The 25179-nt window shown below is 44.8% G+C and overlaps 1 protein-coding gene across 4 annotated transcripts in view; it reads left to right on the forward strand.

Annotated features, from left to right (window-relative positions):
• LOC138648006 (carboxyl-terminal PDZ ligand of neuronal nitric oxide synthase protein-like) overlaps positions 1-25179 on the forward strand; it is a 106147-nt gene that overhangs the window by 57390 nt on the left and 23578 nt on the right. For 2 of the 4 annotated variants that reach the window (XM_069737453.1, XM_069737455.1), the window contains exons 3-9: positions 10741-10851; positions 13433-13491; positions 14722-14830; positions 22354-22495; positions 23014-23177; positions 23531-23677; positions 23770-23935. In XM_069737453.1, coding sequence (XP_069593554.1) covers positions 10741-10851; positions 13433-13491; positions 14722-14830; positions 22354-22495; positions 23014-23177; positions 23531-23677; positions 23770-23935 — 898 coding nt within the window. The remainder of the gene's footprint in view (positions 1-10740; positions 10852-13432; positions 13492-14721; positions 14831-22353; positions 22496-23013; positions 23178-23530; positions 23678-23769; positions 23936-25179) is intronic. The other 2 variants (XM_069737454.1, XM_069737456.1) reach the window with 1 other exon arrangement.

The following is a 25179-nucleotide window of genomic DNA, read 5'->3' on the forward strand; positions in this document are numbered from 1 at the left end:
ATATTTGAGGGTGGTGGCCCACTCTTGCACAAGGGCCCACCAGAGGATTCTCCTGTGGGCTGGTCCAAGCCTGCGACTATCTGAATACTTTTAAAAGGCCCCCTTTCTGCAGGTTCACTCTTATATACCATTGCCACAATCCTGTTGAACTAAAATGACCTTTCTAAACTACAGATAAGGCTATCTGTGAAGTGTGAAGTATCTTCACTATCCTACAACCCAAAACAACTGTTCAGCACGTTTAACTCTCTCCTCTGCCCACCACTGCCACCTCCAACTCCCTTCATCTCTTCCGAGAACTTTGCCACCTACTTCAAAAACAAGATCGACCAAACAAGGCAAACCTTTACTTGTCCACCACCCCAACCACTCCATATACCAGACCTCTGCCCTTCCCTAATAACTTCCCTCTCCAAGATCACTGAAGGAGAGCTTACTCGCCTCTTTTCCAAATCACACCTCACCACCTGTGCACTTGACCCCATCCCTTCCCACCTGCTCCCCAACCACAACCCAACCACACTAACATGCTCATTCCAGCTCTAACCAATCTCTTCAACCTATCGCTCTCTTCCGGTACCTTCCCCTCTGCTTTCAAACATGCCACCATCACACCCATCCTCCAAAAAAATAACCTTGACCCAACTGCTATGCCCAGCTACCGCCACATATCACTGCTCCCGTTTGCTTCAAAACTCCTTGAGCAGCACGTCCACGCTCAACTTTCCTCCCACCTCTCATCTAATTCTCTTCTTGACAGCCTCCAATCTGGCTTCCGCCCCCACCACTCCACCGAAACTGCCCTGACAAAAATTTCTAATGACTTAGTCACAGCCAAAGCGAACAGACAGTTCTCCATCCTCCTCCTTCTTGACCTGTCCTCTGCTTTCGACACAGTCGATCACTGCCTACTGCTACAGGTTCTCTCTTCCCTTGGCATCAAAGACCTTGCCCTATCCTGGATTGCCTCATACCTATCCAACCGCATATTTAGCGTTTCCCATACTACCTCCTCACCACGGCCAGAGCCACCGCCTCACCACGGCCAGAGCCGCCGCCTCACCCCTACCTTCTGTCTCTTCCCCACTATCCCATAGAATGTAAGTCCACAAGGACAGGGTCCTCTCCCCTCTGTACCAGTCTGTCTCTGTAAACCTGTTTACTGTAAACGATATCTATAACCCTATATGTAACCCCTCTCTCATGTACAGCACCATGGAATTAATTGTGCTATATAAATTAATAATAATAATATTGCGTCACCGCATACCATCGAAAATGGACTTTAAAAACTCCCACTCCTCGAATGCTTGAAAGTCCACTGGACCTACAATTACTGTTTTTTTTTGGACTATAAAACACACTTTTTTCCCAAATTTTTTTGGGGGAAAATGGGGGTGCGTCTTATAGTCGGAATATACTTAGAAATATCATGGCAGCGGTCCTGGTCTGACGCTGCATCCTCCCTTCCCAGGCTGGTGCGGCTCTCTATTGCGGCGGTGGCCTGTTGGGTGGCGGTGGCGGGGCTCCACCAGCATTTCGTGAATGCCCGCGCTGATCCATTTCTGCGATGCGGTGGCCTCCAGGAAAATTGCCGCTGGGGGTGGTGCATTCTCTGATTCAGATCTCTGCAATGATATCTCATCTCCAGACATCTGAATCTGAACATGCACCGACCCCGGCGGCCATTTTCCCGGAGGCCACCACATTGCAGGAATGGGCCTCCGGGCATTCATGAAATGCCAACAGAGCCCTGCCGGCCCCTTCCCACAGAGCATCGCCCCTGCCGGCCCACAGGCCACTGCAGTCCCACAGAGAACCTGTCGCAAAATGCCTGCGGAGCCCCGCCACACCACAGAGCAGCACCACAGAGCAGTACCACCGCACCAGCCTGGGAAGGGTTTTCCCGGAGACCACCGCACCATTCTAGACTACCGAACAACCCCTGTGACCACTCCTCCACCTGTGCCTAAACCCCTCCCCGGTAAGCCGAATTCGGACTATTAGATGGACCCCCATTTGACACATTTTTTCCCCCTATTTTCCTTCTGAAAATTTGGGGTGCGTCTTATGGTCCGGTGCATCTTATAGTCCAATAAATATGGAGTGTTGACTGCTTGCTCAGTCCCTTGTTCGTTGCATTAACATCGTGGGGGGGAGGGGTGGGCAACAGATAAATTTCTGACAAAGACCTATGCATGTGCAGTGTGTTTGCCTTTGTGTGGGCACAGTAATCATTTTGCGTGAATGCCAAGCTCACTTCTGGGTTGTCCGATTCCGCCACACTTATGGCAGCGTGTGTGACCGCACACTAGGGCAAACGCACCGTGCGTGCGCCATACGTGCAAGTGTAAAGGGTTGCTACATCATCTAGGTCAGTGTTCCACCAACTCCTGTCCTCAAGTGCCACCAGCAGATCATATTTTCAGGATTTCCTCAGTACTGCCAGTGTAATCCATCACATGTGCATTACCAGGGAAATCTGAAAACAAGATCTGTTGGGGAAACATTGATCCACGTTAATCTGAGGATCGTGTGGGTGAAGTTTAATCCGGGCCCTTAGTCTGTCTGGATACGACCATCTGACCCTTGAACGGTCATTTGCTAACAGCCTGGACTTTATCAAGGTTTGTTTTAATAAGTATAAGACCCTGTAATTGACTAATCACTATAATTTTAGAAAGATTTCAGGTTGGACATGATGCTAGTAATGGTAATGGGGGGAAATTAATTATACTCAAGCAACACAGGGTTTTGTCGGCTACGTCTATTTTCCTTCTTAAATATTGGACCTGTTGGATTTTCATGCCTTAGATGTTGATTAAATGCAATTAAAAATGACAGAAAATGGTGACGATTGCCCATTATTAACAGACGTATTGGATCTCGCCTACATAGCATGGCCCCCATACCATTAGTGGGAAGGTGTATATCACCACTAGTGATGAGCGAACGTACTGTGATAAGGTGTTATCCATGCTTATGTGCTAACCGAGTGTCTTCGGCGTGCTCGAATAGTATGTCGGAGTCCCCGCGGCTGCATGTTTCGCGGCTGTTCGACAGCAGCAACACATGCAGGGATTTCCTGTTTGACATGGGGGGGGGGGCGCATGGACGTGCGCCGGTATGCGTTGTAATGCGTTTTACGACGCATGCGTCATTTTGACGCACAAGACAGGGCATAGACGACACTACTTGTAGCGTTTTCCCTGCGCCAAATTTCCTGTACTTTACTATTTTATGAAAACGCATGCGTCACAAAACGCTGCGTTGTGTATATGCGTTGTGGGTTGCGTCGACGACGCTGCGTCCAACAACGCAAATGTGAACGTAGCCTTAGCCATGAGACATGCAGCTGCGGGGACTCGAACATTTAATGTGAGCACGCCGAAGACAATCGGTTAGCACGTGACAATCGGTTAGCTTGGATAATGCCTGATTACTAATGACCACTGGACATAAAATGAAATTGGGGGTAATGGCAGAGCTTTGTTTTGCTTGGATGAGAATATTTAATTTTAAATGCAGATTTTAGATTCTGGACTGGAAAATGACTTCCCATCACCATCTGTCTGACTGGAGATAATATCGCCCAGCGTAAACCAAGCCTAAGCCTCCGAATGTGCCAGTGTCTATTACTCTTCACACCACCGTACACCCGATCAGACGTGTGAACCTCGATCTCCCTCGTTCCGTCTCTTCGCTTTTCAGATGCATTATTATACGCTGTGCCGGAAATAGCTCTCCAGCTGCCACAATAAAATGGTATTTCATTTTCTATCTCGTCCCCTGACAGCCAGACATCCCATTACCGTCACCATACCGTATGGCTCCAGCTGCCTCGACCAACCTTATTATTAGGTAATTACTCCATGCATCGCGCATGAGAACATCCTGATCTGCATTCACTCATGAGGACGTCTTCTTCACAACTCGCTTTATTAGCGGACGTCCAGGAGATATTGAAGGTACCCTGATACTACAGAGATAAGAGACCTACGATCACTGTGTGGCCACTGGGCAGATTCTGTAAGGATCAGCGATTTATCCGGTTCATGTGGACATGCGGATGATTTGGATTATGCCAAATTTCACACTTCTCGCCATATTCTAGTGGTTACGGCTCTTTCATGCAGCGGATAATTTAAAGGAGGATCTGCCTTCTACGGAGAAGTAGGTGTTGCTACCAGTGAAGGTCTCATTATGGCCGACACTGATAGACCAGTTCCTGATGTATCTGAACCAATTTTGGAGAAGGCTTGAAACTTCCATCTATTGAATTTCCTGGTTCGAACCTTGTGATTCTTCACTAGTGAAATAATCGCGTGGACTCTTGTAGCAGAAATCTAAGAAGGCTTGGATGTTTCCGTGAACCCTATGGCTATTTGTTTGTGAACTGTTGGGAGTCCGTGCTCCGCGGCCCCACTGATGGCACCAACAGACATGTCTTTGTGAGGTTTGAAGATGCCTGAAAATAGATTTCCAATATTTCCTTCAAACATGCCACAATGCTGAACATATTACTGGATGGCTCCAATAAGCCAGAAAGGACTCTCCCTCCCCATACAGCGATATTCAGCGTCCTATGTTAGGCAAGTAAAAGAATGCCAAAGAAAATTCCTTAATAAAAAGGTCTCCACCATGTCTTTCAGAGTAGAGTCACACCACCGTTTTATTCATATTTATTTTTTGTACTCCCTTATATAGTGCCATTAATTCCACAGCACTTTACAAACCTCATCATCACTGTCCCCATTGGGGCTCACAATCTAGATTCCCTACTGGTATGTCTTTGGAGTGGTGGGAGGAACCCGGAGGAAACATACAAACTCCTTGCAGATATTGTCCTTGATGGGATTTGAACCCCGGACCCCAGCACTGCAAGGCTACTGTGCCAACCACTGAGCCGCCGTGTTGCCCGTTCTCCGCAATCACTTCCCTGCACGCCGACTGACAGTGTGTGTGTGTACACGGCAGGCTATCACTCTATGTGCAGGGGAAGTGATTATAGCTGCTGCGAGTAACAGCCCCCTGCACCGGCCTAATGACTGAAAGCAATCGGCTGCAGGGAGAATATAACTTCACTTCCTCCCTGTAGTCACTACTCCAGTTTAAATGCAAATTACCACTATATCTGGTGGGATTTGAACCCATGACTCCAGCGTTGCAAGGCTACAGTGCTAACCACTGAGCCACCGTGCTGCCCTCCATCTGAGTGAAATGATAGTAATATTCTCATCAGAGTGGCATTTGAAAAAAAAAAATAGACATTTTTCCACCTTCTCTAGTCTAACAGTCAGTGAAAATCGAGCTGCACTTGGATGTCATCCAAAGTACTGTCTGATTTATTTTATTTTTTTTTGCTTCACGGACCTTAGACTTGCATTGCTCATTTTGATCTGACGCTCTGATCACCATCGGACATGTCTCTGTTTTTTTTTTTCACATACCTCTCTGTGCAAGGAACAAAAATCAGAGACCTATGAAGAGCCCTATAGAATATCATAGGTGGCACGGTTATCACTACGAGAACATCGGTCGCGTGCACAACCCCTCGTAGAAACCATTTGAGTCCTTTCCATAATCCCGTGTAAAAAATGCCCAATCCTACTGCTTTAAAGGGGTTGGCTGGCAATTTGCCAAGGTGTTCCAATACTGTCTACTAAGTTGAGTCCAAATGCTGCCATCCCCACCAGTCGCTGCAAAGAGGTGGTACGATCATCTCTGATGTGTCCCTAAGGGGCTGGCGCCTGTACAGACAATTTGGCGCATCATGTTCTCCAAGACTGGCATAAGGAGCGCAAGTCTTGATGAATTGGCCTCTAAGATTCCAATATACAGACGTCCTTCTGATGAAAAGGTTTCATTTCTATAGGCGGCCTACTCATGCTTGGCTTTTAATAAATGAGATCATCCTGGGTATATAAATATCTTCTCGGTTCTCAGCGGAGCGTTTTGGAGTCAATACGTTATAAGCGGTTGGCCTTGTTTCCAGTCTGTAACCTGAGGGAGATGCTGAGGTGCTGACTGAGTCATGGAAGTCACAGAAATCTGTGCAAAGTCTTGTTTCTTTTCTCCACTTCCTTAGGCTCTGTTCACACACTGCTCTCTCAGCAGTAAAGAAGCTGCTTACAAAAAAACAGGCTTTGTTGAGTTTTTCAGGATCCCAAATTTCAGCTTTGCTTCCACCACAGAAGCATGAACAATGCAAGGTGTTAGGTCACCACTGCATGACCTGTGCAACCATAAAACTATTTTTGGTTAAAAAAAAAAAAAAAAAGGGGGTAAATTGATCAAATTATTTAGTGGAAAAATATTTTTATGTCTGAAAAAATAGTGACTATTGTGAATAAAAAAAAAAAGTTTTTAGGAATTCAAGAAATAATACACAATTACAAATGTGTGAGAATTGAATAGTCGGGAATAGTTTACCTAAAGGTACCTTCACACTGAATGATATCGCTAGCGATCCGTGATGTTGCAGCATCCTGGCTAGCGATATCGTTCAGTTTGACAGGCAGCAACTATCAGGATCCTGCTGTGACATCGCTGGTCGGTGCAGAAAGTCCAGAACTTTATTTCATCTCTGGACCTCCCCGCAGACATCGCTGAATCGGCGTGTGTGACACCGATTCAGCGATGTCTTCACTGGTAACCAGGGTAAACATCGGGTTACTAAGCGCAGGGCCGCGCTTAGTAACCCAATGTTTACCCTGGTTACCAGCGTAAAAGTAAAAAAAACACACACTACATACTTACCTTCCGCTGTCTTTCCCCCGGCGCTGTGCTTCTCTGCACTGTGAGCGCCGGCCAGCCGGAAAGCAGAGCACAGCGGTGACGTCACCGCTCTGCTTTCCGGCCGCTGTGCTTACACAGTGCAGAGAAGCAGAACGCCGGAGGACAGACAGCGGAAGGTAAGTATGAAGTGTTTGGTTTTTTTTTTTACTTTTACGCTGGTAGCCAGGGTAAACATTGGGTTACTAAGCGCGGCCCTGCGCTTAGTAACCTGATGTTTACCCTGGTTACCAGGGGACCGGCATCGTTGGTCGCTGGAGAGCGGTCTGTGTGACAGCTCTCCAGCGACCAAACAGCGACGCTGCAGTGATCGGGATCGTTGTCTGGATCGCTGCAGCATCGTTCAGTGTGAAGATACCTTAACATTATAGCAGAGCATTGAGTTTGTAGGACACGGTTTACTTTTACACTTCTTCGGTAGGCCCTTGTTTGTAAGGTATTGTTAAATTTCACACCTTGGTCAACCAATGTTTACTTTACACATATCACTAATTTAATAAAATTATACTAATCCTAAAGGCCCCTTCACATTAAGCGACGCTGCAGCGATACCGACAACGATCCGGATCGCTGCAGCGTCGCTGTTTGGTCGCTGGAGAGCTGTCACACAGACCGCTCTCCAGCGACCAACGATGCCGGTAACCAGGGTAAACATCGGGTAACTAAGTGCAGGGCCGCGCTTAGTAACCCGATGTTTACCCTGGTTACCATGCTAAAAGTAAAAAAAAACAAACACTAGATACTTACCTACCGCTGTCTGTCCTCCAGCGCTGCGCTCTGCTTCTCTGCTTTCCTCCTGTACTGGCTGTGAGCCGGAAAGCAGAGCGGTGACGTCACCGCTCTGCTTTCCGGCTCACAGCCAGTACAGGAGGAGTGCAGAGCACAGCGCTGGAGGACAGACAGCGGTAGGTAAGTATCTAGTGTTTGTTTTTTTTTACTTTTAGCATGGTAACCAGGGTAAACATCGGGTTACTAAGCGCGGTCCTGCACTTAGTAACCCGATGTTTACCCTGGTTACCAGTGAAGACATCGCTGGATCGGTGTCACACACGCCGATCCAGCGATGTCAGCAGGAGTCCAGCGACGAAATAAAGTTCTGGACTTTATTCAGCGACCAACGATCTCCCAGCAGGGGCCTGATCGTTGGTCGCTGTCACACATAGCGATTTCATTAACGATATCGTTGCTACGTCACAAAAAGCAACGATATCGTTAACAATATCGTTATGTGTGAAGGTACCTTAACAGCCATTCCATGTGAGGAGATGGAGACATTTAAACTTTGGAAAATGACAAAAATAAATGGGTTTCACATACTGCTATATATTTTTTTTCACTGAAAACATAGCAAAACCTGATACCTGCATTTTTTGCTGTGTTTTGGCACTTGCTCATTACTGTCTATAGGCGAAAAAGCTGTGCAAAAACGCTGAAATAAGTGACGTGCTGCAAATGTAAAAAGTGCAGCACTGTTAATTAGAGAGGATATACTTATAAGATAGAAGTGATATGCCAAATGTGCAGCTTGTTGTTAAAATTTTTTTTTTTTCTGTTTGGAAAAATGAATTGCTATTAAAACTAAAAACGCAGCAGTTTTCTAAATCAGTATAAAAAGCAATGTGTGTGCATGAGATTTCTGAAATCTCACAGCTGTAGTTGGTACTGAAGAACGCATCTTAAAATTTGCAGTAAAATCGCAGTAAAAAAAATGCAACGTGTAAACAGAGCCTTATCGAATTTTTTTGAGGTGGTCAAGAACAACAAGTTTTCGAATTGAAACTTCTTCAAGAAACGCTCCTTCTTTTCGGAGGAGGGTTTTTTTTGGTTCCTGAAGCAGTTTTGGTAGTGCTTTTTTTTTCCCCTGAAGCAGTTTTTGCAGCCTTTCAATTGGACAGTGTGTAGTATGGAGTGGATTCCATGAGGAGTGATTTCTTGAAAAAATGCATGTCACTTTTTTTTTTTTTTTTATTATTTTTTTTTCTCCACCATTTTTCAAAAACTAAAGTGGAAAAAAATGTTTTTGGACAAGTTTTTCAGGAGGATTTGTACAGTTCCTGCTCCAAAAATATTCAATGTGGACATAACCATACCCTTTTTCTTCCAATTTAATTTATTTTCTGCCCTTGGTAAAACTGCAGGCGTCCCGGTGTTACATCCTTAATATAGAAGGAACATGGTAAAAAAGCCATCCAGAATTTATTGAAAATCCTTATAATTCGTCACTTACCGTATATACTTGAGTATAAGTCGACCCGAATATAAGCCGACCCCCCCTAATTTTGCCACAAAAAACTGGGAAAACTTAATGACTCGAGTATAAGCCTAGGGTGAAAAATGCAGCAGCTACTGGTAAATTTCAAAAACAAAAATAGATACCAATAAAAGTAAAATTAATTGAGACATCAGTAGGTTAAGTGTTTTTGAATATCCATATTGAATCAGGAGCCCCATATAATGCTCCATACAGTTTATGATGGGCTCCATAAGATGCTCCATATTAAAATATGCCCCATATAATGCTGCACAAATGCTGATTATGGCCCCATAAGATGCCCCATACAGATATTTGCCCCCATATAATGCTGCACATGGCCACATAAGATGCTCCATAGAGATATTTGCCCCATATGCTGTTGCTGCGATTAAATAAATTAAAAAAATTACATACTCACCTCTCAGGCCCCCGGCACTTGCTATAGTAACCTGCTCCCCGTTCCACCGCTGACCGCCGAGTCTTCCCATCCTCTGCGCCAACGTTCAGGAAGAGGGCGGCGTGCACACTAATTGCGTCACCGCGCCCTCTGACCTGATCGTCACTGCGGAAGACACAGCAGGGCCGACGGTGGAACGAGGAGCAGGTGAGTATAGCGCACTGCCCCCGTCATACTCACCTGTTCCTGGCGCTGTCGCTGCATGTCTGTACCGCGGCGCCGCATTTTCTTACTGTAGTGAGCGGTCACCGTTACCGCTCATTACAGTAATGAATATGCGGCTCCACCTCTATGGCAGGTGGAGCCGCATATTCATTACTGTAATGAGCGGCGCCATGTGACCACTCACTACAGTCAGGAAGAAGCTGCAGCGCCGGGGAAGCCAGGGACCTGCAGGGACCGCGCCAGGAGCAGGTGAGTATAATTAGACAGCCCCAGCTCCCCCTCCCCTGCCGAACCCTGCGTATGACTCGAGTATAAGCCGAGAGGGGGACTTTCAGCCCAAAAAAGTGGGCTGAAAATCTCAGCTTATACTCGAGTATATACGGGTACTTACTATACATTTTTTAGCTGATTGACTGCATTCTAGCTATTATTTGTACTATCCCCCATAGGTTTAGCATCATAGTATTGGATTGCGGGCTTCATTAGATTAATCCAGAATTGGGGCCATCAAGAAGAAGTCCTTTTTTTTCTTTTTTTTTTTTTCTTTTTTTACATTTTGCATCCTATTTAAATTTTGTCTTTGCCTCAAAAATTGCATGAAAACCTTTACGCGCGTGATCCACCCTAAAGCCAGGTCCAGGATAACTCACTTTCCAGCTATATATCCATATCTGTACATAAAGTACGCGTTATTTTCATCTTCCATGAAAACCACCTAAAGAAGGCCGTCTGAAGTTCCTCACTAGGGGTTCAGGCTGTTGCTCTGCTCTCCACCATGTTTTACACTGCAGCTCTAATCTAAAATCAGACAAGCCCTTTAATTTTTGGTTTATGGGACAATGTATGGCAAGTTAAATGGATGCCTGTATTCTTCTTTTTGTAGGACCTTTCTTTTGCCTAGAGTCCCCAACACCTACCCCCTATAGCTGCATGAATGAAACCCCAAATCTGGTATTGTTCCCTTCTTCATTGATATATGATGGCGACCTCTTCCTGACTGGCTGACCCCTCTGCGTCTTTCCTCTGTAGTCTTTGATATTGACATTCAACCTTTTTTTTTTTTCTGCAGTATGAATTCAAAGCAAAGAATATCAAGAAGAAGAAAGTGAACCTGCTGGTGTCTGTAGATGGAGTGAAAGTGGTCCTAAAGAAGAAAAAGAAGGTGACTGGCATATTTTCTGTATGTTCATTTCAGTTTTTTTGAGCTATGGGGATAATTATAATCTCTTAAAGGGGTCCTTTCACTGACTTTTTTTCATTACATTTTAGTATCTCTTCCAACAGCCATTGCTCCATTGATTCTGGAACAGTTTTTCTTTTTCTTCTATGCCTCTCCAATCCAAAGTTATACCCCTGATAATAATGGTGCAAATTGTACCTCCTACTAACTGGGCGTGCACTACAGAACTTCTCTGGTGACGGTTATGTTTTCTCCTCTGATGCTGGCCAATCAGAAACACGGCCACGCCCCCAAGAACTCTGCAGTGCACACCCAGTTAGTTGAAGGCAAAATTTGCAGCATTTTTAATTCTTCAACAGAACTTTGGACCTGAGGGACACAGAAGAACAAGGAAAACTGTTACAGAATCAGTGGCGCAGCGCCAACTGCAGGATGTACTCAGTTTAAGCTTAAAAAAAAATCCAATGAAAAGTTCTCTTTAAGGACTGTATGATTTTTCATTTTTGCTCTGCAGATTAGTCCTTCTTTTCTTCTAAAACCCATAAACTTTTTATTATTGTGCTGATATAGGCATATGAAAGCATTTTTTTTTTTTGTGGCGCGAGCTGTAGTTTTGAAGGACACCTTTAAAGGGGTATTTTCATCGCTGAGGTCCTATCTCAATATATAGTAGATGTAATAATATTAGCAAACATTTCCAATTAGAAATGTAGTATAGTTTGTCTGATTACTCCATCTGCGGCGCGTTTCAGAAGCTTAGGTATCCACAGTTACGACCACTAATATAGTGACAGTTGGTTGTTGGTGGTCGTAACCATGGATACATAAGCTACTGCCATGACTGCACATGGGAAAAGCGACAATGCTTATCAGAAGAACTATACTACATTTCTTAGAGGTATTTACAAATATTATTTTTAGACCTACTACATATTAGGATAGAATCTTGGAGATGGGAATACACCTTTTAAGTTTTACCGTATAATTTTTTTCCCCCCATTTTCAGTAAATTATAAGTGCAGTGAGATGATAACCCCCCCACAATTTTGCATTGTTCTTTGAGTTTCATTTTTATAGTATAGTAAAAATGATTTGGAAGCATGACTATTCAGGTCTGCGATTTTGGCAATATCAAACTTCTACTTTTTTTATATATATATTTATATTTTCCACGGCGGAATCGCATTCCGGAAAAAAACGCAACATGTGCACAAAAAGTGCGGATTGCATTCTAATAATAGGATGCTTAACCCCTTCATGACCTTGCCCTTTTCAGTTTTTGCGCTCTCGTTTTTCACTCTCCTCCTTCCCAGAGCCATAACTTTTTTATTTCTGCGTCAGTATCGCCATGTGAGGGCTTATTTTTTGCTAAACAAGTTGTACTTTTGAACGACATCATTGGTTTTAGCATGTCGTGTACTAGAAAACGGGATAAAAATTCCAAGTGCGGTGAAATTGCAAAAAAAGTGCAATCCCACACTTGTTTTTTTGTTTTGGCTTTTTTACTAGGTTCACTAAATGCTAAAACTGACCTGCCATTATGATTCTCCAGGTCATTACGAGTTCATAGACACCTAACATGACTAGGTTATTTTTTATCTAAGTGGTGAAAAAAAATTCCAAACTTTGCTAAAAAAATAAATAAATTGCGCCATTTCCGATACTCGTAGCGTCTCCATTTTTCATGATCTGGGGTCGGGTGAGGGCTTATTTTTTGCGTGCCGAGATGACGTTTTTATTGATAACATTTTGGTGCAGAAACGTTCTTTTGATCACCCGTTATTGCATTTTAATGCAATGTCACGGCGACCAAAAAAATGTAATTCTGGCGTTTCGAATTTTTTTCTCTCTACGCTGTTTAGGGATCAGGTTAATCCTTTTTTATTATTGATAGATCAGGCGATTCTGAACGTGGCGGTACCAAATATGTGTAGATTATTTTTTTTATTATTGATTTATTTTGAATGGGGCGAAAGGGGGGTGATTTAAACTTTTTTTTTTTTTTTTTCACATTTTTTTTAACTTTTCTTTTTTTTTTTTTTACTTTTGCCATGCTTCAATAGCCTCCATAGGAGGCTAGAAGCTGGCAGAACTCAATCGCCTCTGCTACATAGCATCGCTGCTATGTAGCTGAATTACAGGCTTGCTATGAGCGCCGACCACAGGGTGGCGCTCACAGCTAGCCGGGATCAGTAACCATAGGGGTCCGCATGATTTACAGCTATTAGCCAGGCTGAGTACATGTGGGGGTTACCTGTTTGTCGGGAGTTGAAGAGGGGAAGGATAAATGCAGGGAAAAGAGACTTCCTGCTTCTACACAGAGCAGAGAAAAGAGAAGAATTTACTGGGTAGAAAGGCAAAATGAGCAATTGTAAGTACACAGTGCTGTATAATATGATGACTGCAATATATTAAGAGAATAAAAACTTTGATAGGAGGAGGAGTGCTTCTTTAATCAGATATTTGCAGCAGGGTAATTAAATCTATATCTGGCGAGTTTAGACATTGTGGGAGTAACTATGTAGGGAGAAGCTATCTGGCCGTGTGCTCATCATTACTGACTAACCGTGTCTTGTTACAGAAGAAGGAATGGGACTGGGATCAAAGCAAGATGATGGTCATGCAAGATCCCATCTACAGGTTGGTGCCTGCAACACATACAAGAAATACGTTCCATTTTGCCAGTGGGGAGGGGAAGCAATTACCGTAATTGTAGAAGGATGTAGCTGCTCACGGTAACGGATGTGACTGGTACCATGACTGCGTTAGGCGCATCCATCAGCCACCGTTCAACACTGCAAAAAACCGATCTCGTGTCCTCCTTCTATTACCATGTCCTGTAAATTGCTTTCTTCATGAAAAAGGAATCGTCTGACAAGATGCAATTGTTTATATATAATTTTCCCTTTTTTTTTTTTATTGCTTATTGTGTTTTTCTTTTCAGCTCATGAAATATTTTTATAGTTGATTTTTACCCAGGAACACAATTTATTTGCCACCCAGATACGGCAACGTTCTTCCCACCCTCATAAATGAGAATTGTCAGTAGCGCTTGTAAATAAAATCAAGTTTGCAATTTGCTGCTTATTAACATTTTCAGCCATTCTTCAGATATTAACAAGGTACTTTTCTTTTGTTTACAGCTGGTTGCCTTGGAGACCGACCATCCTTACTAGACAGCAGATCAGATCAGGAGCAGTCTTTCCAAGATCTGAGCTAGATCTATTTTCTACTCAGCTTGTCAGAACGGTTTTGAAGCTGACCAGAATCACTTGAGCGCCCTGTTACCTCCTTATACCAGCCAGCTTGATCACTGTGCTTACGAGCTAGACAGCAGCGGTGGTTGGTCTCCTAGGCAACAAGCTGAAGAGAAGAGTGTGAGCATCTCAATTTCAATTATCGATACATTGCAAAATGGCTTGTTTTTACAAACAGTATCTGACAATATCCATCTATGAAGAAGGGAGTAACTCTTTAAAGGGGTGGTCCGGCCTTGTAGTACAAGTCTGCTGTTAATCTATAGGAGTGCAGCCTTGTGGATCCTCATAGACTTGTAGCCAAAGGCCGGACGACCCCTATAACTTGGGGCAGATAAGCGGCAGATTTTGCTTTGTCTGAAGGAGCATTTAATTAATTCTCATCCACACGGTATGGAGATAATCTACAGCAGACATTGACTGATTCTGCAGATTATTTCCATTGTGGACGGTGAGATTTGCAGTAAATTTAAACAAATTGCTGTGGATTTAGTGCCTGGCGATTTTGCCGCAAAAAAAGTCTGATGTGCGCACAGCTGGAATATGTACAGTTTGTGCAGCCATCACTCACCCCGACACCGCTGATCCCACTTTCTCCATTTCCTTGGTGCAGAATATTTTACGTTTCTCATGACTCCCAAGACCTGAAGATCTTCAGTTACATCGCCAGAGACGGCTCCAGTAATACCTTCCGCTGCAATGTATTCAAGTCCAAGAAGAAGGTAAGTGTGACCGAAGGATTAACCCCTTGTTCTATCTCACACATAGGGAGAACTCTGTGAGACGTGCAGGGTAGTGGATGGAAAGTCTTCAAGGAGTTGTCCACTACTTGGACTTAGTGGATGGAAAGTCTTCAAGGAGTTGTCCACTACTTGGACTTAGTGGATGGAAAGTCTTCAAGGAGTTGTCCACTACTTGGACTTAGTGGATGGAAAGTCTTCAAGGAGTTGTCCACTACTTGGACTTAGTGGATGGAAAGTCTTCAAGGAGTTGTCCACTACTCGGACAACTCCCTTTTATAAAATAATAACACCTTTACGCACCTTCAATGCTAGCGCTGTTCCAGTGGTGTCGCCCCTGAGGCTCGCATGTGTGGCGTTACGTCTCGCGGTCCCTGCAGCCCGTCACCGGACGCTTCACTGTCCTCTCCCCTCCGGAGGACATGAGAGAGAAGCCGCAGATCTGAGTTCCTCCAGATGTCTTGATTTGTCCTGAGGAGAATGAAGCGGTGGCTAATGGCGTGACGTAAGTGTCACAGATGAGCGAGTGCCGACACCTCTGGAGTGGCGCTCACATTGGAGGCGAGTATAGATATTATTATTTATAATGACTGAGAAGGGTTTTCAGAGTAGGGGACAAACCCTTTAAGATTCCTCTCAAGAAGAAATGTTGTCACCCATCATAAAATAGGTAATTTTCTGATTTGGTAGGGATTCAACTGCCGGGACCCCCGTGATCCCAGAAACTGGGCCCTGAAACGTCCAGTGGCGATAGTGATGGCCGCACACTTGCGCCACCGCTCTATTCCTTCTCTATAGGACTGTTGGATATAACGGAGAGTAGTGCTTGGTTTTTTCTAGCAATCCCACAATGGTGGTGCACGTGGACGCCCGCCACTCTGTTGTAGCACGGGATCTCTGAGCACTATCCTTGGAATTAATGGTGTTCCAAGCTGTCAGACCCCCGTTGACCGGCACGTTATCGCCTATAATGAAGACTTGATTACATTTTTAACAAATGACCAAATGAAGACAACCCGAGGTCTCCTCCAATGGTGACTTTTTTTGTAACTTTCCGTTATAACACTGTTAGAGGAGAGTTCATATTTAATCAGTCCCTTCAGCTCATGTTTCCAGGTTTGTAGAATTGTGAATAGAGTTTAGCTGTGTTTTGTTTTTTTTTGTTTTCGGATTTATGTAATGACCGTCTGTCTGTACTGTGTTATACCGGAGTAGAAACATCGTAGAGTTATGCGCCCAAAAATCATATGAAAAACGCTCAGAAATGTCCTGCGTTTGCGCCCTCAGGGGTTACTTGCAGGGTTCACAGCCTTGAGCCTAATACCGTGCACAGACGGGGTATTTCATGTTGCACCAGTGACCTATCGAGGGTCGGCCTCCTATATGCTGGATTTGATTGCACAAAATCTTTGCAACAAAATGTTAGAAGTAATGTCTTCTGGAGACCACCTGTCACAGGCCATAGGTGGGTCACTTCTTACTTGGTGAAAATGCCGCTTATCTCCTGAATCCCATGTTCTGTTCTTGTGCTCCCGAACTCCCCGCGCCCCTCCATTCCTGAGATATGACCCCCTCTGTCTTACAGAGAAATGTAGTCTTTGCCAACCGGGTGTTGGTGTGAGGGCTTCTCTCTGGGCATCTTCCTGAGGACCACACTCCATTGGCTAAAATACTCAATTTATATGCAGGGAAGAAGGGGCCATATCTAAGGGCCGGAGAGGTGCGGGGACAAAAGAAAAACCATTCCAGACTCAGGATAACAGCGGCATTCACGCCAGGTAACACAAGACACCTCTGTTCACCACAGTGGTAGGAGTGGGATATTTCAGGGGGTTTTGTCCCAGTTTGCCCATGTTATGTCCTTATACACTGATCCGTTCTTGGAGCCATTTCCTGCCACATATTTGTTTTTTCCTGTTTTGCTCTGTGTTGCTATTCATTCTGCCTGGGTGTTTCCTACTATACCTTCCTTATACCATATAGGTTTTCATGACTTTTTACCTGGTTTTCTGCTACTATATGTAGAGGTCTAGTTAAAGGGGTTTTCCTGGTTTGATCAAAAATTTTGAGCATTATTCTCACTGTAAGGATTCTCCTCAATAGCCAGATCGAACGGACGTCATCTGCCTGCCAGTATGTCCCATTGATGAGAACATAGTCCGCACTTGTCTGCCAGTATGTCTTATTGATGAGAATATCTAGTTGGCATGTGAATGTCAGTATGTTCTATAGATGAGAATCTAGTCGGCACGTTACTGCCAGTATGTCCTATAGATGATAATCTAGTCGGCACGTGACTGCCAGTATGTCCTATTGATGAGAATCTAGTTGGCATGTGACTGCCAGTATGTCCTGTGGATGAAAATCTAGTTGGCATGTGACTGCCAGTATGTTCTATAGCTAAGAATCTAGTCGGCACGTGACTGCCAGTATGTCCTATATATGAGAATCTAGTCGGCACGTGACTGCCAGTATGTCCTATATATGAGAATCTAGTCGGCACGTGACTGCCAGTATGTCCTATATATGAGAATCTAGTCGGCACGTGACTGCCAGTATGTCCTATAGATGAGAATCTAGTTGGCACGTGACTGCCAGTATGTCCTATTGATGAGAATCTAGTCGGCATGTGACTGCCAGTATGTTCTATAGATGAGAATCTAGTCGGCACGTTACTGCCAGTATGTTCTATAGCTAAGAATCTAGTCGGCACGTGACTGCCAGTATGTCCTATAGATGAGAATCTAGTTGGCACGTGTCTGCCAGTATGTCCTATTGATGAGAATCTAGTCGGCATGTGACTGCCAGTATGTCCTATATATGAGAATCTAGTCGGCACGTGACTGCCAGTATGTCCTATTGATGAGAATCTAGTCGGCACATGACTGCCAGTATGTCCTATAAATGAGAATCTAGTCGGCACATGACTGCCAGTATGTCCTATTGATGAGAATCTAGTCGGCATGTGACTGCCAGTATGTTCTATAGATGAGAATCTAGTCGGCACGTGACTGCCAGTATGTTCTATAGCTAAGAATCTAGTCGGCACGTGACTGCCAGTATGTCCTATAGATGAGAATCTAGTTGGCACGTGTCTGCCAGTATGTCCTATTGATGAGAATCTAGTCGGCATGTGACTGCCAGTATGTCCTATATATGAGAATCTAGTCGGCACGTGACTGCCAGTATGTCCTATTGATGAGAATCTAGTCGGCACGTGACTGCCAGTATGTCCTATTGATGAGAATCTAGTCGGCACGTGACTGCCAGTATGTCCTATATATGAGAATCTAGTCGGCACGTGACTGCCAGTATGTCCTATTGATGAGAATCTAGTCGGCACATGACTGCCAGTATGTCCTATATATGAGAATCTAGTCGGCACATGACTGCCAGTATGTCCTATAGATGAGAATCTAGTTGGCACGTGTCTGCCAGTATGTCCTATTGATGAGAATCTAGTCGGCATGTGACTGCCAGTATGTCCTATATATGAGAATCTAGTCGGCACGTGACTGCCAGTATGTCCTATTGATGAGAATCTAGTCGGCACGTGACTGCCAGTATGTCCTATTGATGAGAATCTAGTCGGCACGTGACTGCCAGTATGTCCTATAGATGAGAATCTAGTCGGCACATGACTGCCAGTATGTCCTATAGATGAGAATCTAGTCGGCACATGACTGCCAGTATGTCCTATAAATGAGAATATAGTTGGCACGTGACTGCCAGTATGTCCTATAAATGAGAATATAGTTGGCACATGACTGCCAGTATGTCCTATAGATGAGAATCTAGTCGGCACGTGACTGCCAGTATGTCCTATAGATAAAAATCTAGTCGGCACGTGACTGCCAGTATGTCCTATAGATGAGAATCTAGTCGGCACGTTACTGCCAGTATGTCCTATAGATGAGAATCTAGTCGGCACGTGACTGCCAGTATGTCCTATAAATGAGAATCTAGTCGGCACGTTACTGCCAGTATGTCCTATAAATGAGAATCTAGTCCGCACGTGACTGCCAGTATGTCCTATAGATGAGAATCTAGTCGGCACGTGACTGCCAGTATGTCTTATTGAGAGAAGCGGGTGAGAATCAAGTTAACACGTGAATGCCAGTATGCAAAATCGCTTGTAATTGTCTGTTTTTTCTGGCAATTGATTAGAATCCTGACAGTTTCCATAATACACACTGTCGTCTTTCGCCAATGATGTAACGTGACTGCAGACCTTTAGCTCCAGCCCCGACCACCCCATAGTGTGACACTCTGCACCTAGCGCACCCTATTGTTCCTCTTTATGTATGGGTATCGGATGGATGACTGACTCTCATACTCGGCGGCATTGTGTATATGTGATGACATCTGAGTGCGGTCCGATTTTCACGGACTGTCAGAATGGTGAAGGAACAGTTTGTCTGCTTTTACCGTACATGGAGAATAGTGGTAACAGTGTAAGGATGGTATAGAGTCGCCCATGTCCATCTGCGGTAGGTGTGATCCCAGTACATGACATGTACGGCGTATAGCATTACATCTCCTGTCTGGGGGGCTCATGGCTTCTGCCACTGCCCATCGGCTACAAAGCCTTTCATGCCGTTAATGAGCGGCCATAGCTTCTGCTTCCCCTGGCGACTCTCATACAAAGCGGCGGCCTCCAGCTGTTCTCCTCACCTCGGCTGGCTCACAGCCTTTCCGCTGCCGCTTCCTGATTTGTACAGTTCAGTATTCAGGAGATCCGCCGTTATTAAAGGAGGACATTGTGGTCCCTTATTTCATTATTGCCTGTTTCCATGGAGAATTTAATATCTTAAGTCTCCTGGGTCGCTGCTAAAATAAATCGGTGTCTTCTGAAGTTTGTTTTTCACATTGTTCTGTGCAGGGGTCATATATTTTCGCAAGCATTGCCAGTCCATTTTAATTAAATCCCTTTCCCTCCGTACTGCCCCTGCAGTGGATTTATGGCATATGAGTATACAATGCATGCAGCAAACGTGAAAGGTACAGTATATCCCACCTGGTGTGAACAGAGCCTAGAAGCCATTCTCTTATGTGTAATCGTGCTGAAAACAATTGTTAAAGGGGGTTTCAGAGGTTAACTTTTTTCTGCTTTCTCTGGCTAAAAGTAATAATTCTCATTATTTGCCCTCCCCGGGTCCAGCGCGGCCTCTGTTGCTCTGGTATTTGTTGGTAACCACTGTATGACCGCTGCAGCTAATCATTGGGCTCAGCACCCCCGTACCATCTGCATCGGCAGAGCAGCTGAGCTCAGTGATTGGGTACAAGAGGGGAGAGAACAGAATACCCCCTTAATAAAAGGATGTGTACTCGACAACCCTATTACAGATTTTTTTTTTCCCCTCCATGTTATTAGGGTTCTTGAATCTAATCCTCATTTCCATGCATTGTGCTCTGGTATATATGTCGTCTCTCCGCTCACATGTCTAATTTCCGTTTTAGGAACAGACAAAAGGAAAGAAGATCGGTTGCATCAGTTCTAGAGATGGAGCATAGGAGCCACACTGATTACTATGGGATCCATTTCTTAGAATGTTTTTTTTTCTGTTCTGCAAAATCCTCCACAAAAGTAACCCCGTAGTGATAAGTGGGACTCCTCTGCTTTCACTGGCAGAAGTGATGAAACATCTCTTGTTCCATTTGTTAGTTCCTGAAATGGAACAGAAAAATTGACATGTGAACAAAGTCCTACTGAGAAACTTATTCAGTATTCTTATTAGCAGGTCTGTGTGCTTTTTTTTTTTTCTAGAATGTAATTGACCAAATGTCAGGACTGTCATTTAATCAGGGTGCTAATTGTCAGGAATCTGCCCACAAGGCACAACCTTTGCTCATGCTCTATAGATGTCGGTGTATTGTGCACATGCTCTGTAGATGTCGGTGTACTGTGCACATGCTCTGTAGATGTCGGTGTACTGTGCACATGCTCTGTAGATGTCGGTGTACTGTGCACATGCTCTGTAGATGTCGGTGTACTGTGCACATGCTCTGTAGATGTCGTGTACTGTGCACATGCTCTGTAGGTGTCGTGTACTGTGCACATGCTCTGTAGATGTCGTGTACTGTGCACATGGTCTGTAGATGTCGGTGTACTGTGCACATGCTCTGTAGATGTCGGTGTACTGTGCACATGCTCTGTAGATGTCAGTGAACTGTGCACATGGTTTGTAGATGTCAGTGTACTGTGCACATGCTCTGTAGATGTCGGTGTACTGTGCACATGGTTTGTAGATGTCAGTGTACTGTGCACATGCTCTGTAGATGTCGATTGTACTGTGCACATGCTCTGTAGATGTGAGTGTACTGTGCACATGCTCTGTAGGTGTCGGTGTACCGTGCACATGCTCTGTAGATGTCGTGTACCGTGCACATGCTCTGTAGATGTCTGTGTTCTGTGCACATGCTCTGTAGGTGTCGTGTACCGTGCACATGCTCTGTAGATGTCGTGTACCGTGCACATGCTCTGTAGATGTCAGTGTACTGTGCACATGCTCTGTAGATGTCAGTGTACTGTGCACATGCTCTGTAGATGTCAGTGTACTGTGCACATGCTCTGTAGATGTCAGTGTACTGTGCACATGCTCTGTAGGTGTCGGTGTACCGTGCACATGCTCTGTAGATGTCGTGTACTGTGCCCTTACTCTGTAGATGTCGTGTACCGTGCACATGCTCTGTAGATGTCGTGTACTGTGCACATGCTCTGTAGATGTCGATGTACTGTGCACATGCTCTGTAGATGTCAGTGTACCGTGCACATGCTCTGTAGGTGTCGGTGTACCGTGCACATGCTCTGTAGATGTCGTGTACCGTGCACATGCTCTGTAGATGTCGTGTACTGTGCCCTTACTCTGTAGATGTCTGTGTTCTGTGCACAGCACATGTATATCCTGTTGAATATAAATTCAGCAATTTCAGTGATGCCTCTGAGAGAGATTTGGTAATCCAGGGTAATCCCTCTAATTACTGGTTGCCCTATCTGTAGAGTTTTGTGGTCAGTATCTAGATCACTATGTTCCGTTCTCCATGACTAGCTATTACTAACTAATCTGGTTCTAGCGGTTTCATGTTCTTCGAGCGGAAACGATTAAGTGTTGTAGTCATTCTGTTATCAAAGGGGTCTTGCAGGCTTCGGAAATGACCACCTAGCCTTGATGTGATAATCTATAGATCAGTGTGGATTGCACGACTGCTGCCCCCAGTGATCATCAGAATGGGGGGCTCGCACTGCACGTATGTCAATGGACCGGATGGGAAAAAATGCAGGCACAATGCAGCCAGGAATATATCCAGTAATGGCTATCCTCAGTCACCCCCTCTCAGTAACCCTGTAGAATGAATCTGTGTTGGATATTTGCATTTTTGCTCTTGTTTGCACCATCTACTGGCGAGTGTTCATCCTCCACGTGTCCCATGATGATGTAGGAGCCCTACCTATGTTCACTGCACGTTCACCTGCCTTTTTATACTGAATTTACACCTTTTTGTAGAGCCAAGCCATGCGGGTAGTGCGGACTGTGGGCCAAGCGTTCGAGGTTTGCCACAAGCTGAGTTTGCAGCACACAGAACAAGGAGGGGATGGCCGGGAGGATATTGATAGCGAGAAGAGCACTGATGACTCCGGTGTGCCAGGTAAATGACGTCCAAGAGCCACATTTCCTACCACGTCACATAGCTTGTAGGATAGCTCGTGCTGAATGTTGCCCGGATGTTATCCTTAATTTAAAAAATGTCCATTTTCTTAGTCCGTGTTGTCCTTGCATTAAAGGGTTTCTTCCCAACATGTAAAGTTAATGGTGCTCCTGGTGGATTGTCCACCACAGGTTATTGAGGCTCTAAGATGACCCATCAGAACAGCGTGGTGGTCACGCATGCGCGCTACTGCTCCATTCATTCTGTATACAGCGGCCCGAAATGACGCATAGACTTCCTGGTTTTTGTTGGGTTTTTTTTTTTCTGGAGAATGGAGTGATGGCCACCGCTCCATTCCCGCAAAGCATTTTACAGCCCAGTTCTTGGGATTGGCGATGGTCCCAGTGCTTGGACCCTACTGGTGGTGTGTAACCAAGCTTTACATGTTGGGAATTGCCTTCCCACCTGCCCCCTACGCCTGTGTTTGCCATGATTTGTCTTCTACATTTATCCTTCAGTAACCCATGTAGTCGCCAGCGTGGATCACAATGCCGATGAGACGGATATTGACGCTTTGGACAGTCCTCTGCCTGGAGACCAGCGCCCTAAAATTAATCGTGGTGTTACGGATTTGGATGCAGTAAAAAGGGAGAGTGACTGTCCTGATGAAAAGAAAATAAACGTAAGATTCCTATTGTCACACCAAGATTATCAGGGTCTAATGACAGATTACACTGTTAGCCTTTTTCCCTTGTATAGTGCCCTCACATTCTGTAGCGTTGTACAAAGATCGTTATTAGACACATCAGCCCCCCCATCGTATGCTGTTATACAGCCTATATGTCCAATGTCCATCACATCCAATTGTGGAAATAATTATTATTCCAAGATTTATTAATTAAAATGAACTTTGTTCATGGGAAAAACCCTTTAAGTAAAAATGAAAAAATAAAAAAAGCCTACATTTGCGCAACCCCTTTAAATCTAACAGTGGTAGTGGTAGGTCCCATTCACTGACCTTGTCTTTCACTTTAGGAAACAGTCCTAGCCTCTCCCAGGATGTTGCTCCCATCAGATAGCCAGCTTTCCCCAGGAACGCCACTCTCTGTTCACCACCAAATCCAGCTGCTTCAGCAGCAGCTACAACAACAGCAGCAACAGACACAAGTTGCTGTTGCGCAGGTAAGAGAAGAGCGAGATAACGATAGTGCACATAAAACAATGGAGGAACTCTGTAATGCCTCATGTACTGGAGAATGTCCTGTTCTCCACAGGTTCATCTGCTGAAGGACCAGTTGTCGGCAGAAGCGGCCGCCCGGCTGGAGTCCCAGGCGAGGGTCCACCAGCTGCTGTTGCAGAATAAGGACCTGCTGCAGCACATATCTCTGCTGGTGAAACAAGTGCAGGAACTGGAGTACAAGTTGTCTGGAAAAAATCCCAGTAAGTTCTCCTTGAGACGGGCACTTGTGGTTGTTACTTTACTTGACTGTTCAAACCAAGCACAAGCGCTTAGTGCACCTTTTGGCCTGGGCAAGCCGAGTGCATTTTCTCTACCTGCTTGTTTTATCTGTACGCACTTCTCCTCCTTGATTGACAGCTCTTACTTTACCAAAGCCAGAGGAAATGCATAGATAAAGGGAAAGCAAGTCCATGATAAAATGTTTGGCCACACCAGGGGTGCGCCGAGCGCCTGCGCTTTGTTTGAACAGTCATTTTATGCTGATACGGTAGACACCCCTTATAGTGAAAACTGCTACTTCAATCTGTAACTGCCCAAGTTATCAGTAGATCAGCTCCCAAGAAGAAAGGACAAGTGACTGATAATATCGGGGTTAAGCAGCTGATTATTCTGTCCTCTGCAGTGGCCGACACAGGAGAAATGGTAGTCATTCAGTAAGAGAGCCATCCATGCACAGTAATATATGGACTCCTCTTCACCATCAGGGCACAATCTGTTGCTGCTGGGCAGAATGATGCATATGTAGATGAGTCTTCATGAAACAGATGTTCTTATAAAGCCTCTCGAAACTTCTTAAGAGCCCACAGATTTGTCTTCCATGCAGTCTCATGCACACATAAAAGCAAATCTCCCAGATATTGTGTAAACGTGTCAGCAATTTGTAGTTTTAAAAACCCAATTTGTTCCTCACCTCTACTGATTTGCAGGGTGTGTGAAAGGAACATATAAAATATGGGGATGTCTGCTGTCCCTTTGACGCTGTAACGGTTTCCACTCCTCTGGGAAGGCTTTCCTCAAGGTTTTCCAGATGTCTGTAGGACTTTTTTTTCCCATTTGTCCAGAAGAACATTTGTGAGGTTGGACACTGATGATGGAGGAGAGGGACGGACTTACAGTCTCCTTTCTAGCTCATCCCAAAGGTGTTGGATGGGGTTGGGGTCATGTCACTGAGCAACCAGTAATGTTCTTCCACACCAAACTCACCCAAACATGTCTTAATGGACCTCGTTTTGAGCAAACTCATGGTCTCGTCACTGGAACGAAGAGGCCTGGACTGACCCCTGAAAAACATCCTCACAGCATTATCCCTCGTGCACAAAACTTCACTATCGACACAGTGCAGTCAGGCAGGTAACGTTCTCCTGGCCTTCACCAATCCCAGACTCCTCCATCAGACAGCAGATAATTGTGATCTATCACTCCACAAAACATGTTTCCACTGAGC

Source organism: Ranitomeya imitator, chromosome 8 (assembly GCF_032444005.1).
Source record: "Ranitomeya imitator isolate aRanImi1 chromosome 8, aRanImi1.pri, whole genome shotgun sequence".
NCBI lineage: Eukaryota > Metazoa > Chordata > Amphibia > Anura > Dendrobatidae > Ranitomeya > Ranitomeya imitator.